This window comes from Anolis sagrei, chromosome 12 (genome assembly GCF_037176765.1).
Source record: "Anolis sagrei isolate rAnoSag1 chromosome 12, rAnoSag1.mat, whole genome shotgun sequence".
Lineage (NCBI taxonomy): Eukaryota > Metazoa > Chordata > Lepidosauria > Squamata > Dactyloidae > Anolis > Anolis sagrei.
The window spans coordinates 3,079,937-3,094,395 of NC_090032.1; the positions used below are offsets into that span (position 1 = coordinate 3,079,937).

At 43.7% G+C, this 14,459-nt stretch overlaps 1 protein-coding gene across 1 annotated transcript; it reads right to left on the reverse strand.

The window, feature by feature from the left end:
* Window positions 1–2,948: 2,948 nt before the first annotated feature.
* LOC132764484 (keratin-associated protein 6-2-like) lies at window positions 2,949–7,683 on the reverse strand. The gene is made up of 2 exons (XM_060758515.2): window positions 7,603–7,683; window positions 2,949–3,926 (listed from the first exon to the last, which is right to left on the reverse strand). The coding sequence occupies exon 2, from the start codon at window positions 3,901–3,903 to the stop codon at window positions 3,376–3,378; it is 528 nt and encodes a 175-aa protein (XP_060614498.2). The 5' UTR covers window positions 3,904–3,926; window positions 7,603–7,683; the 3' UTR covers window positions 2,949–3,375.
* Between the last annotated feature and the right edge of the window lie 6,776 nt (window positions 7,684–14,459).

Here is a 14,459-nt window from a genome sequence, read left to right on the forward strand (position 1 = left end):
CCACACATCCTCGCATGATGTGTTCTGCATACAAGTTAAAAAGGTTGGGTGAGAGGATGCAGCCTTGCCGGACGCCTTTCCCAATCTGGAACCAGTCTCCTGTTCCGTGGTCAGTTCTGACTGTTGCTCCTTGGTCCTTGTACAGATTCCTCAGGAGAGAGACAAGGTGGCTTGGGATGCCCATCCCACTAAGAACTTGCCACAATTTATTATGATCCACACAGTCAAAGGCTTTAGAATAGCCATTGTGAGTACGATTGATTAATGGAACAATTGAGTTATAGATAGAAATTGAGATAGATAGATAGAATAGGAATTGAGTTATTGAATTATAGAGAGAGCGATATTAAGATATTGAGATAGTAATTGAGTTATTGAGTTATAGAGAAATAGAGAGAAATAGTTATTGAGTACTATTGAGCAGTACTTCATTTCCAAAACTGACCTTGTGCTTAGATAGGGGAAGACCTGTTCTTTCTAACAGCTCAGGGTTAGGGTGAAATATCTCAGGATTTTTTCTACCATTTGGAGAAAGGTTACCTCAGTAATTGCAGAAAAAGGGAAAGAAAGAACATCTCTATGGTTTCTCAAATTGACTGTGTTGTAACTTTATCATGCTGTGCCAAGTCTGCCAAGAACTTTGGAAATAAATATTTTGTTGATGTTCATATCTTGACTGGTATCAGTTGTTGAAAGTATTGAGTTATTGCGTCAAAGAAAGACCCCCAGCAGTTCACCCAGATAAAGAGAGAAGCACATCTTAGTTTTAACGTTATAGTGTCTGGTGTGACGGCACACTACTATACCATTATATCGTATATTATATTGTATATTACATGTAATATAAATATATAATTATTAGGGTTGGGCAACCACGGAAACATTTGTTTCTAAACTCGATTCGTTTTTAGGGGGTTTTTGCGTTTCGTTTTTAAAAAGAATTCCAAAAATTTTCTTTAAAAAAGTTCGATATTTACGAAATTTCGGAAATTACGAAACAATTTCGAAACAATAACGAATCGATTCGTTAATGGCGGGCGCGATTGCGCAATACGCTAAAAACCCTCCAAATGGGACAGGGGGAACTTCTGAAGCTTCCCTCTCCCTCTGTTGTTGACTGTTGGTGTGATAATTTATTTTTTTATCACTGATAAAACAAACAACAACCATAAAACTTGCACCAGACATACGGAAATAATAATAAAATAATAACGAAACGATTTCGAAACAATTTCGAAACAATTACGAAACAATTACGAAATAAATTTTAAAAATTGGTTTCGATTTTTAGTTGCTCCTGAATGGTTCAATATCGGATCGTAAGCCACTTTAAATACGAATTATTAACGAATTACAAAATTAACGTACGAAACCGCCCAGCCCTAATAATTATAATATCATATTATTAGCAGTAGTAGTATATTGCATTACATTACAGGCCTTTTTGCAGCTATTGGCTTAGAAAGTATCTCTTTGGGTTTGGAGTCCACCCTTTTTCCTGGGGTTGAGATCTCCATTTTGAAATCTCCCCTGCCTCCTTCAGTTTAGAGAAAAAGCCTCAGATGTGCTGTTGGTCAGGCAGGGAGCTCTGAAAAAACCATTGTAAGTACAATTGAGTATTAAGAAAAGCAATTGAGTTAATTGAGTTATAGATAGATAGGCTTATTGAGTCTTAATTGAGTTATAGATAGATAGTAGGCCTGGGTAACAATGGAAAAATTTGTTTCTAAAATCGATTCGTTTTTTGGGGTTTTTTGCGTTTCGATATTTAAAAGAATTCTGAAATTTTCCTTAAAAAAAGTTCGGTATTTACGAAATTTCATAAATGGTAAAAAAATTACAAAACAATAATGAAACAATAACGAAACAATAACGAATCGATTCGTTAATGGCGGCCGCGATTGCGCAATACACTAAAAAATCTTCTGAAGCTTCCCTCTCCCTCTGTTGTTGACTGTTGGTGTGATATTATAATTTTTTTCACTAATTAAACAAAAACAACTATAAAACTTGCCCCAGACATGCGGAAATAATAACGAAACAACCTCAAACCAATAACGAAACGAATACATAACGAAATACGAAGCATTTACGAAACGAATTGAAAAATTCGTTTCGTTTTTAAGTTGCTCCAGAATGGTTCGTTATCGCTTCGTTAACAAAAAAAATAACGAATTTTTAACGAATTACGAATTAACGAAACGAAACCGCCCTGCCCTAATAGATAGGCATTGAGCTATAGAGAAGCGTATTGAGATTTTGAGCTATTTAGTATAAAGGGCTATTGAGATAGTTATTGAGGGCTATTGAGATAGTTAGTGAACACTGTTTGCTTCATCTCCAAAACTAACGTTGGGCTGGAATAGGGGAAGGCCCACGCTTTCTAAAGATAGTAGCTCAGGGTTGGGGTAAAAAGATCTCAGGATTTTTTCTACCATTTGGATGAAGGCAACTCAGCGACTAGAGGAAAAAAAGAAAGAACATCTCTATGGTTTCACCAATTGACTGTTTTGTTTGTAACTTTGACAAGCTATGCCAAGTCTGCAAGGACTTTGAGAAATAAATATTTTGTTTTGATGTTCAAAACCTGTAGTAGCCTCAGTTGCTGGGAATCTCAAGCTTCTAAGAGAGACATCCGCAGTTCGCCCAGATACAGGGAGAAGCACATCTTAGTTTTATTTTTATAGTGTCTGGGTGTGACAGCACATATAGAGACAGGCTGGATTGGCCCTGGGTGGGATAGCATATGTATTTGGGGCACAGGGCTGGATATGTTGCATTGATATTGTTTTGAACTCTGGTAGAAGAGAAGATATTCATGGGAATCAGTCCATCTTCCCCAACAACATCTGCTGCATGAATGTTGTTTTTTCCATCCTACCTTATGTCCACTCCGTGCAATTATTCTTATCTACTTAACTTGTAACAAAAAGCAGGAAACCAGAAAGTTATCATGCAGAGTCATATTTATTGAAGAATGGAAGTAGACAAATCCAAAAGAACACATTCCTCATGAGGTTGCAGTTATTACATTGGCAACAGGTGAGGTGGATCTGTGTTAATATACATTGCTTGGGTAGTTTTTGTGCAATTCCAATTTACCCATGCAACACTACATTCACACAAGGGGTTGAACGAAACTTTGCTCTTCTAGTTGTTTAGCAGAAGGGTTGTAGGGAAATGCAGAGAAGAACATAAATAGAGGTAATAGAGAGGGATCTGAAACAGATAGTTGGGCCTAGTGATGTCAAGCACTCACTAAGTTCCCATAGATTTAATCCAGGAAGGGGGTTCTCAGCTCAGTTAATCCAGACGAGTGTTCCATTGTGAGATGTTCCGTTGTTCCTTTTCCTTGCACCAAAAGTCCATGAGAACTTACGAGCAGTTGTTGCCTCTTACTCCCAGGAATCCGGAACGGTTTCTAAGACGACCACCAAGATGACCACTATAGTATCCACTATCTAATACATTACCTAATCCACTACCAAATCCACTACCTAATCCACTACCTAATCCACTACCAAACCCACTGATGCCGACACCACCAACAGCACAAGGGGCATATCCTCCAACTTGAATAGGGTCAGGGGTGGCAACGATGATGGGGCCTGGGACGGTGACCACAAATGGGACTGGGTCGACGACAATCTCTGCTGGGGGGAGTTGGTTGATGCAAGATGGCTGCACGCCGGAGAGGACTCCCAAACTGGCTGCGTCTGCAACGTTGCCCCCAATGCCGTAGCCAGAACCTAAGCCAGAGCCAAAGCCCAAGCCCAAGCTAGAGCCATAGCCAGAGTGAGAGCCGAAGCTTCTGTTAATGCCTCTGGAGCCTCCGGATCCAAAGCCAATGACTGGAGAGGCTTCGCAGGATGGGACAGCGCTGAAAGGTCCACAGTTGGCCATTCTGTTGAGTGATGGGAGTGAGCCTGAAAGAACAAGAGAGGAATCATGAAAGATACCAAAAGCCTACCAGGCTGAGTCTCCTTACCCCAGAACCACCAAAACGATTACTCCAACTTCCTAAAAGAAGGATTATTCAATTGAGATAAGATAGGAACAGGAGAGGGATTATGAGGGATGCTAAAAAGAAGTTGCAGTGAAATTGTAGGTGAACTATAAATCCCAGCAACTACAACTCCCAATTGTCAATATCTATTTTCCCCAAATGCCACCAGTGTTCACATTTGGGTATATTGAGTATTCTTGCCAAGTTTGGTCTAGATCTATAATTGTTTGAGTCCACTGTGCTCTCTGGATGTAGGTGAACTACAACTCCACAACTCAAAGTCAATGCCCACCAAACCCTTCTGTTGGTCGTGGGAGTTCTGTGTGCCAAGTTTGGTTCGATTGCATCATTGGTGGAGTTCAGAATACTCTTTGATTGTAGGTGAACTATAAATGAAAGCAACTACAATTTCCAAATGACATAATCAATCCCCCTCCAATCCCAGTTGTATTCAAATTTTGGGTGTTTTGGGTATTTGTGCCAAATTTGGTCCAGTGAATGGAAATGCATCCTACATATAGGATATTTACATTACAGTTCATAACACTAGCAAAACTACAGTGATGAAGCAGCAACGAAAATAATGTTATGGTTGGGTTGTTGTAGGTTTTTTCGGGCTATATGGCCATGGTCTAGAGGCATTCTCTCCTGACGTTTCGCCTGCATCTATGGCAAGCATCCTCAGAGGTAGTGAGGTCTGTTGGAACTACCTCTGAGGATGCTTGCCATATAGCCGGAAAAAACCTACAACAACCCAGTGATTCCAGCCATGAAAGCCTTCGACAATGTTATGGTTGGGGGCCACCACAACATGAGGAAGTGTATTAAGGGGTCATGGCTTAGGAAGGTTGAGAAACACTGGGTTAGAGTGCCCGGGTGTTCTCTTGGAAAGTTCCGGGACAATAGCTGGACACCCACCCAACTCTTTGAGGACGTGTGGATGGGGCCCAGGAACATTCACCTTTCCTAGACACGAATGTTCCTGGGATAAAAGGCTGTGTGGAAGCACCTCAAGATGATATGTCTACTACAAAAGTTATCACTATCTGTACAATGAATGGCTGTAGTACCTGAGATTGGTACTGCTTAACATGTTCGAGAACAGTGGTTCTCAACCTGGGGTCCCCAGATGTTTTGGTCTTCAACTCCCAGAAATCCTAACAGCTGGTAAACTGGCTGGGATTTCTGGGAGTTGTAGGCCAAAAACATCTGAGGACCCCAGGTTGGGAACCACTGTTCTAGAAGGTATCTTGGAAGCCTTCACTGGATCATCAGAAGTCAACACTGACTAACTATAACAATTGGAGGTTGTTCTGAAATTCTTCAATATCAGCCTCAACAGCAACAACAACAACAAGTACAGAATTAGAAATATTCATTCTTATAGCACCTTAGAGCAGTGGTTCTCAACCTGTGGGTCCTTAGATATTTTGGTCTTCAACTCCCAGACATCCTAAGAGCTGGTAAACTGGTGGGATTTCTGGGAGTTGTAGGCCAAAACATCTGGGAACTCCAGGTTGAGAACCACTGTTCTAGAAGGTATCTTGGACGCCTTCACTGGATCATCAGAAGTCAACACTGACTTGAGAGCAACTAACTATAACAATTGGAGGTTGTTCTGAAATTCTTCAATATCAGCCTCAACAGCAACAACAAGTACAGGATTAGAAATGTTCATTCTTATAGCACCTTAGACCAGTGGTTCTCAACCTGTGGGTCCTCAGATATTTTAGTCTTCAACTCCCAGAAATCCTAACAGCTGAGAAACAGGCTAGGGTTTCTGGGAGTTGTAGGCCAAAACATCTGGGGACCCCCAGGTTGAGAACCACTGTTCTAGAAGGTATCTTGGACGCCTTCTCTGGATCATCAGAAGTCAACACTGACTTGAGAACAACTAACAATTGGAGCTTGGTCTGAAATTCTTCAATATCAGCCTCAACAAGTTCAGGATTAGAAATGTTCATTCTTATAGCACTTTAGAGCAGTGGTTCTCAACCTGTAGGTCCTCAGATGTTTTGGTCTTCAACTCCCAGAAATCCTAACAGCTTCTAAAGTGGCTGGGATTTCTGGGAGTTGTAGGCCAAAACACGTGGGGACCCACAGGATGAGAACCACCGTTCTAGAAGGTATCTTGGACGCCTTCCCTGGATCATCAGAAGTCAACACTGACTTGAGAACAACTAACAATTGGAGGTTGCTCTGAAATTCTTCAGTATCAGCCTCAACAAGTTCAGGATTAGAAATGTTCATTCTTATAGCACCTTAGAGCAGTGGTTCTCAACCTGTAGGTCCTCAGATGTTTTGGTCTTCAAGAAACAGGCTGGGATTTCTGGGAGTTGTAGGCCAAAACATCTGGGGACCCCCAGGTTGAGAACCACTGTTCTAGAAGGTATCTTGGAAACCTTCATTGGATCATCAGAAGTCAACACTGACTTGAGAACAACTAACAATTGGAGGTTGCTCTGAAATTCTTCAATATCAGCCTCAACAAGTTCAGGATTAGAAATGTTCATTCTTATAGCACCTTAGAGCAGTGGTTCTCAACCTGTAGGTCCTCAGATGTTTTGGTCTTCAACTCCCAGAAATCCTAACAGCTTCTAAAGTGGCTGGGATTTCTGGGAGTTGTAGGCCAAAACACCTGGGGACCCACAGGATGAGAACCACCGTTTTAGAAGGTATCTTGGACGCCTTCCCTGGATCATCAGAAGTCAACACTGACTTGAGAGCCACTAACTATAACAATTGGAGGTTGTTCTTCAATGTCAACCTCAACAGCAACAAGTACAGAATTAGAAATGTTCATTCTTATAGCACCTTAGACCAGTGGTTCTCAACCTGTGAGTCCTCAGATATTTTGTTCTTCAACTCCCAAAAATCCTATGAGCTGGTAAACTGGCTGGGATTTCTGGGAGTTGTAGGCCAAAACATCTGGGGATCCACAGGTTGAGAACCAGGGATTGTGGCGCAGCTGGCTGAGTGTCAGCTGCATTAAGATCACTCTGACCATAAGGTCATGAGTTCAAAGCCAGCCCGGGTTGAAGTGGGTTTCCAACCAATTGTGTGTAGCCTGTTGTCGACCTTTGCAACCTGAAAGACAGTTGCATCTGTCAAGTAGGAAAATTAGGTACCACCTTAAAGTGTGGGGAGGCTAAATTAACTGATTTATGAGGCCATAAAGAAGACTCCAGCAAAGCATTCCAGCGGGGAAGCATGCGGGGAATGCGGAAGTGCTTCATCAGCGTCGCAGATGGTCGAGGAAAGCGACAGCTCCCCTGGTGGCCAGAAAAAAGTTAAATAGCCTCTGTCTATGTCTGTGTATGTTTGTATGTCAAAAATTGGCATTGAATGTTTGCCACATATGTGTACACTGTAATCCGCCCTGAGTCCCCTGCGGGGTGAGGAGAAGGGCGGAATAGAAAAGCTGTAAATAAATAAATAAATTAACCAATGCCTTAGACCAAAAAAAAATGGTAGCATAAGCTTTGTTGAATTCAGATCATAGACTAGCATTCCATTATCCTAATACTCTAAACTCTGGATAGAAGCATATTTTAAGAGAGACACGGATTCCAGTGCAACGAAGAAGCCATGCTTACCGGTTCCTCAGAGGAGTAGAAGGCAAGAGAAGGCAAGTGATGGAGGTGATGGAGGACTGTGGAAGGGAGAGGGCTTTTATACTCTCTTGGTGATGGGTGACTCCCCTTTCCAGCTCAGCTCTTAATTAACAATGCTACGAAATCTGCTGGTTGCATCATTTCCAAGATTACTTTAATAATCCCCAAACAATCAGAGCCAAGAATGCCGCTTCCATCAGCTCCTTACAAGAAAGGACAAAGAAACAATGCCGTATCGTTTCCTTTTCTCTGGGAATTTTCATTCAGACTTGTAGTTCTACGAGGGTTGAATGAAAAGTAATGCCTCCACCTTCGTTACTTGGGTTTGGATGGAAATATTAATTTGGATTTATCCTTGTTCATAGTGAGTGAATTTAGCTCACAGTACAAATTGAATTTTGCCAGGGATCTTCTTAGTCCCACTGGAGATGTTGCCATAATCACCATGTCATCAGCGTAAAGCAGGATGTTAATAGTTCTGGACAAAACTTTAGGACCATGAAGACTGTCAGAGGATAATGTATTTACGATGTCATTTACATAGAAGATGAATGGCAGCCAATGGAGCTCCTTAAACAGGAGGGTTGACCTCTCTCTGTAAGGAGCACCAGTTAACATCCTGGCCACCGCCCGTTGGACCAACTGAAATTTCCGAGCCGTTTTCAAGGGTAGCCCCACGTACAGCGCATTATAGTAGTCCAATCTGGAGGTGACTAAGGCGTGGACCACCCTGGCCAGATTTGCCTTCCCGAGGTATGGTTGCAGTTGGTGCACAAGTCTTAGTTGTGCAAAGGCCCTCCCGGCCACTGCTGACGCCTGAGCCTCAAGTGTAAGTGATGAGTCCAGGAGGACCCCCAAACTGCGGACCTGTGACTTCAGGGGGAGTGCAACCCCGTCCAGCACAGGTTGCTACCCTATACCCCGATCCAGTTTATGATCGACCAGGAGGACCTCTGTCTTGTCAGGATTAATATTCAGCCTGTTCCTCCTCATCCAGACAGCCACAGCGGCCAGGCACTCATCCAGCACTTGAGGGGCTTCCTTGGAATTAGGTGGAAAAGAGTAGTCGAGCTGCATGTCATCTACGTAGAGGGCACCCAACTCCAAAGTTCCAGATGACCTCTCCCAACGATTTCATGTAGATGTTAAAAAGCATGGGAGACAGAATGGAACCTTGCGGGACCCCACAGGTCAAAGACCAGGGGTCCGAGCAGGTGTCTCCTAGCTTCACCATCTGGGATCGGCCGTCCAGGAAGGACCGGAGCCACGACAAAACCATGCCCCCAAGGCCCATCCCAGAAAGTCGTCCCAGAAGGATACCATGATCGATGGTATCAAAAGCCGCTTAGATGTCCAAGAGAACGAACAGGGTCACACTCCCCCTGTCCAGCTCCCTGCAGAGGTCATCCACCAAGGCAACCAAAGCCGTCTCGGTGCCGTAGCCAGGTCTGAAGCCAGACTGTGACTGGTCCTGGTAACTGATGTCATCCAGGAAACCCTGGAGCTGAGAAGCGACCACCCGCTCCAGTTAAGCACCACAAGGGTTTAACCCATTGTGCCACCACAGCCCAATTAAGCACAATCTCAGAAATTCTGTTTCTAGATGTACTCTCCCCTCCAAAAACCCATCTTAAAATCCAGGCACCTGTACCAAAGTCTAGAGTTTTGATGCAACCTCATCCCACAAATGATGTGACAAGCAAAAAAGGAGTCCACGAGGAATACTCTCATAACTCCTTATCACATTTATATGGAGCAGGGAGAACCTGGACCCATTTTCAGTACAGGTGGGTTTCAGGGGTGCATTTGCAGTTGTGTCAGCAATCTGATGTTTACAAATGAGAATATCAAGAAGGTTGTAAACCTCACTTAACACATCACAATCAACCATCAGATTCCTTTTTGTAATGGGATTTACTAAATGTACTAATTACTAAAATGTAAATTTAGTTATATTTGTTTTCATCTCAAATCTCAAGGGAAAAGGTGGGGAATGAATAAATTTCATAATGATCATCATCATTATCATAATCATTGTCATCGCCATCATCGTGTGATGCGAGTACTCATTGTTAATGGTATAGGATGTTGTTTCAACATGGAAACATGTGACATCCCTTCTTTCTTTGAACCCAAATGAAGCTATTGTCGCATAAGCGGTTATGGCTTCAGCATAAGATTTAAAAGATTTTAAAGTGGGGGGGGGGGGGAAGCACATCTTTTGCCATCCCTAAGCACAATGCTCCACAAGTAGCTGGCAAAGTCAGCAGCGTTTAAATACTTTGTGGTTGGCATAATTCATGCCCTTTGATGCCTTCCGCTTCCGCTGGCTGTTGATTGTGCTTTCTGCTGGAGGATCCTGATGAAAGCTTTCCAAAACTGTTGACAAAGTCAGAATGCTTGGTTAAACAAGAGAAGAAATAAATATTTGCAAAAATATGCTTTAGCCCTGTAGGTAAGTTTCCCACATCAAATGCTCACTTTGATTAGAGGAATACTTTTGTTGCTTGTGTCTTTTAGTCATCTCCAATGTATGGAGTTGGACACTCTGTAGAGCAGCGGTTCTCAACCTGGGGGTCGCGATCCCTAGGGGGGTCGATCGGCCACTTGAGAGGGGTTGCACACCCGCCTACTTTGCCCTCCTCTACCTCCCTGGAATGGCTGCCGGACCCCTTCTGCCAGCCAAATAGCCAGCCAGCAACCACACCACGTCACCTCCTGGCTGGCAGATTCAAGGCTGGCTTCACTGAGAGGGAGTCCAGACAAAGGAGACCACCTTCGTCTCCTTAGCTTCAGGGTCTGTAGTGGGTGAGGCAGCGACCCTAGCACGCCAAGGAGGAGGATGCAAAGGTGGACGTGGTGCCTTCACCAGTCATTCGCCTCTTCCTCCTTGGTTCCTGGGGTTGCTTGGTGCTTCAACAGCTTGCCCCTTTGCCACCTACTTTGCCAGCTGCTTTACCAGATCGTCCCTTCTCTGGCCACTTTGTCAGCTCACCCCTTTGCTGACGCCTTTGCTTCTGGAAGAAGAGGAGGAGCCCCTCCACACTTTTCCCTTTGATAAGGGAGTGGTCAACCCCCCCCCCCCGCCCCCGTTTAAACATCTCCACTGGCTGCTGATAAGTTTCTGGTACCAATTCAAGGTGCAGGTGAGTACCTATAAAGTAGGCTTAGTTGATCCAGTTCATTAATTTCTTAATTCATTATTAATTTGTTAAATAATTACCTTTAGAAGCGATATCGACGCATTTTGGCAACCTGGAAGTGTTTTTGCCATATCGAAGCCACGCCCCCATCGTCCTTACGACTTCCACTAGTGAATTGTAAATGCTGGGGGTGTGGCCTTTAGGAACAGCTGTTCTTACCCATGCCCACGTCCTTCCTCTTTGCATTGCCGGCTTTGCGAGGTGGGCGTGACTACCTCCCTGGAGACAAGCCACGCCCACCTCGCAAAGCCGCCAATGCAAAGAGGAAGGAGGTGGGCGTGGCCAAGCACAGCGCTCCTCGCTCGGAGGTCGCTGGGGGCGAGGCCTCCGAGGAGCGCTGTGCTTGGCCACACCCACCTCTCCCTTCTGTCGCAAGGGAAGGAAGGGAAACTGCGAGATTTTAATGCTTCTGGAGGGAGGGAAGGGCACCTTCCATTAACGAAACAAAGGAAACAATTCGTATTTCCTGGTAATTTCGATCTTTTTTAAAAGGAAATTTCGGAAATAATTTAAAAATCAAACCTCCAGTGCCCCCTACATATGAAACGAGTTTAGAACCATTTTTTTCTTGATCAACCAAGCCTAAAGCTCTAAACCATTCAGGACCTGCCTATCGTCGTGACTGCATCTTCCCCTACGAGCTCACACGGTTCTTAAGATCTTCCAGGGATGCTCTTCTCTTATTCCTGCCCCTGTCTCAGGTGCAGTTGGTGGGGACGAGGGAAAAAGCTTTTGCAACTCAGAGTAAGCTTCACCTTGCTTCCAAACACCACACACAAAAGCTGTAGTTTTACAGTTTATTGAGGGAAAAATCCAAGTCAAAATAAAGAATAAGCATTGCAAAGTTCCAAAGATTAAGGTTAAATGCAGGATACAGTCCCAAAGATCTTCAGGTAAAAGCAGGAGAAATAATCCTATTGGTAAAGTTCAAACCAGAGTCCCAGGTACAAACAAAGAAACATTTGCCCCAAGAATCACAATGCAAGAAATCCCAAGCGTACTGCTTTCCAGGCTAAGGTTATTCCATGAAGCTTTCAGGCTAATAAGCTACGTTGAACTGACAGTTTCACTTCCTTTGTGAGAAGCCTAAATACCGTTTTCTAATCATGAAAACATTCTGCTCTCACAGTGGTCCCATGACCTTTCTCCGACCTAGCCTCTCGTCTACTAGCTAAGATCAAGGCCTTCACTATCAGTGTGGGAAGACACCTGGGTGCTAACTCCCTTACTGGCATTCTTTTACTGTGAGAACCGCTTGCTTGAATCTCCCCTGTCTGTGAGAGCCACAGGCTGAGGCACAGAAAAACAGCCAGAAATCTGAATCCCATCATTCTCATCACACTGAACCACAACAAGAGCATTCTCGGTGGTGGCCCCCCGTCTCTGAAACTCCCTCTCCAGGAGATTAGGCTGGCACCCTCTCTAGCCACATTCCGTAAGGAACTGAAGATGTGGATGTTTTGTCGTGCATTTATTGACTATTCCTAATAGATGGTTCCTAACCATGAACTCAAGTTTCCTATATTTGATTACTATATTTTTAAGTTGAAATGATGCTGTTGTAATTGCTCTATTCCAATGCTACTATTCGTCCTCTCCACCTCTATGTTGTTGCTTATGGTGCTTGTTTTATTGCGTATGAAGATGCTGTTTTTATGTTGTTTTAATATTTATTGCTCTGTTTTTGATTGTATGTTGCTTTGGGCATGGCCCCATGTAAGCCGCCCCGAGTCCCGTCGGGGAGATGGAGGTGGGGTAGAAAAATAAATTTCTACTTCTCTTCTTCTTCTGACCCTTTCAGGAGTGAATTACCCTTCCCTACTGCCCCAGCTTTGTTCTTAAATTCATTGCCCGACTTATCGGGCAAGGCTTGTTGCAGTAGGGGGTGCCCATCCCTCTAGCCATGTTGGTAGCAGGGACTTCTCCTTTCCAGAAGCCCCTGCGTGGTGGGAAGTTTCCCACCACTGGGTCAGCTGGTCAACCAGTGGCCAGCCCCACCCAGCTCCTAGCATTGGCCAGGGGCTGGTTGACCCTGTGCCCAGCAGCCTTAAATAGTAGGGCTGGGTAACAACGGAAAAATTTGTTTCTAAACTCGATTCGTTTCCAGGGGGCGCTAGCGTTTCCAAATTCTAAATACTTCCGAAATTTTGAGATTTCAAAATTTCGTTATTTACGCAATTTCGTTAATTTCGAATCGATTCGTTAATGGCGGACGCGATTGCGCAATATGCTAAAAAAACCCCTCCAAATGGGACAGGGGGAACTTCTGAAGCTTCCCTCTCCCTCTGTTGTTGACTGTTGGTGTGATAAAACAAACAACAACTATAAAACTTGCACCAGACATACGGAAATAATTTCGAAACAATTTTGAAACAATTTTGAAACAATTACGAAATAAATTGAAAAAAATGTTTCGATTTTTAATTACTCCTGCATGGCTCAATATCGGATCGTAAGCTAATTTAAATACAAATTAATAACGAATTACGAAATTAATGAACGAAACCGAAATTAACGAACGAAAATGAACGAAACCAGCCCTATTAACTAGGCTGCACAGGGCCTAGCAGGTACCAGGCCTGCTTCGAGTTGTCCTCCCACCCACCCTGCATGTTCATGTTTTTGTTCAGTGTTGCAGTTGTTGTTCATTATCTGTTCGTCACAACTCCAGTTGGCATGTGACATGGGCCCTGGATCTGGTTTTGCCCCTCCTCTACTGGCCGAGGAGGGAACATCCGGAGGTTTCCAGGGATGCCGTGTGCCGTTGCCCAGTATTGTGCCAGTGGGCCTCCTGTTGGACTCATCAGGTATCGATCAGCAGCGGGCTGATCGATCTTGATCCAGAATCCATGCCTAGCAGCCAACCCTGTGTTCCTGTAATTAATAAATTAAGTTTTGGCCATTTTTACTCCATCTATGTGTCCGTGTCATCTCTGGTTCTGCAGGCAGGAGGAGCGTCGCCCATCCACACGCAACTAGGAGGCATTTGTAGTTCAGGGATGGTCTGTAGTCTGAAGAACAACATCATCACATAAACTAGTCCAGTCCTAAGGACTGAAGTTATGAAGGAAAAACGAAAATAATTTTATGGTTGGGGGTCACCACAACATGAGGAACTGCATTGGGAAGGTTGAGAACCACTACTGTAGATAACCAAGTTTTGATCCTTGTAGAGAATGATCAGCTAAGAAAATTATGCAGCAATGTCAATTAGGTTCTTTTTTGCTCTTTGCAGTTGGTTCCTCTTTTCTAAACTTTAATAAAATGCAGACAATCCATGGGTTACATCGGTTTCTGCAGGCATGTTGTGTTTTCAGTAGTACTTTCTTTGATGACAGCTTTTCTTCCCTTTCTCTGGGGTATCATCTTGTTTTCTTTGGATTTGTCTAATGGGAACAAGCCAATCTGACAACAAATCCATCACCTGATTTAACTTCAGGGCACAGACAATATGTTGTCTTGTTTTGTTGGGAAGCTTATAAGGGCATCAAAGGACTTTCCAAATACTTCATGTGTGCACATTTTGGTAGGTGTGTTGCTCCAGCCCAAACACATCAAAGGTAAGTTTTGTTGTTGTTCATTTGTTCAGTCATTTCCGACTCTTTGTGACCTCATGGACCAGCCAAAGGTAAGTGG

What these genes read in the sequence shown, in the direction of transcription:
- LOC132764484 (XM_060758515.2), bottom strand. Translation starts at nt 3,903, where the DNA reads ATGGCCAACTGTGGACCTTTCAGCGCTGTCCCATCCTGCGAAGCCTCT.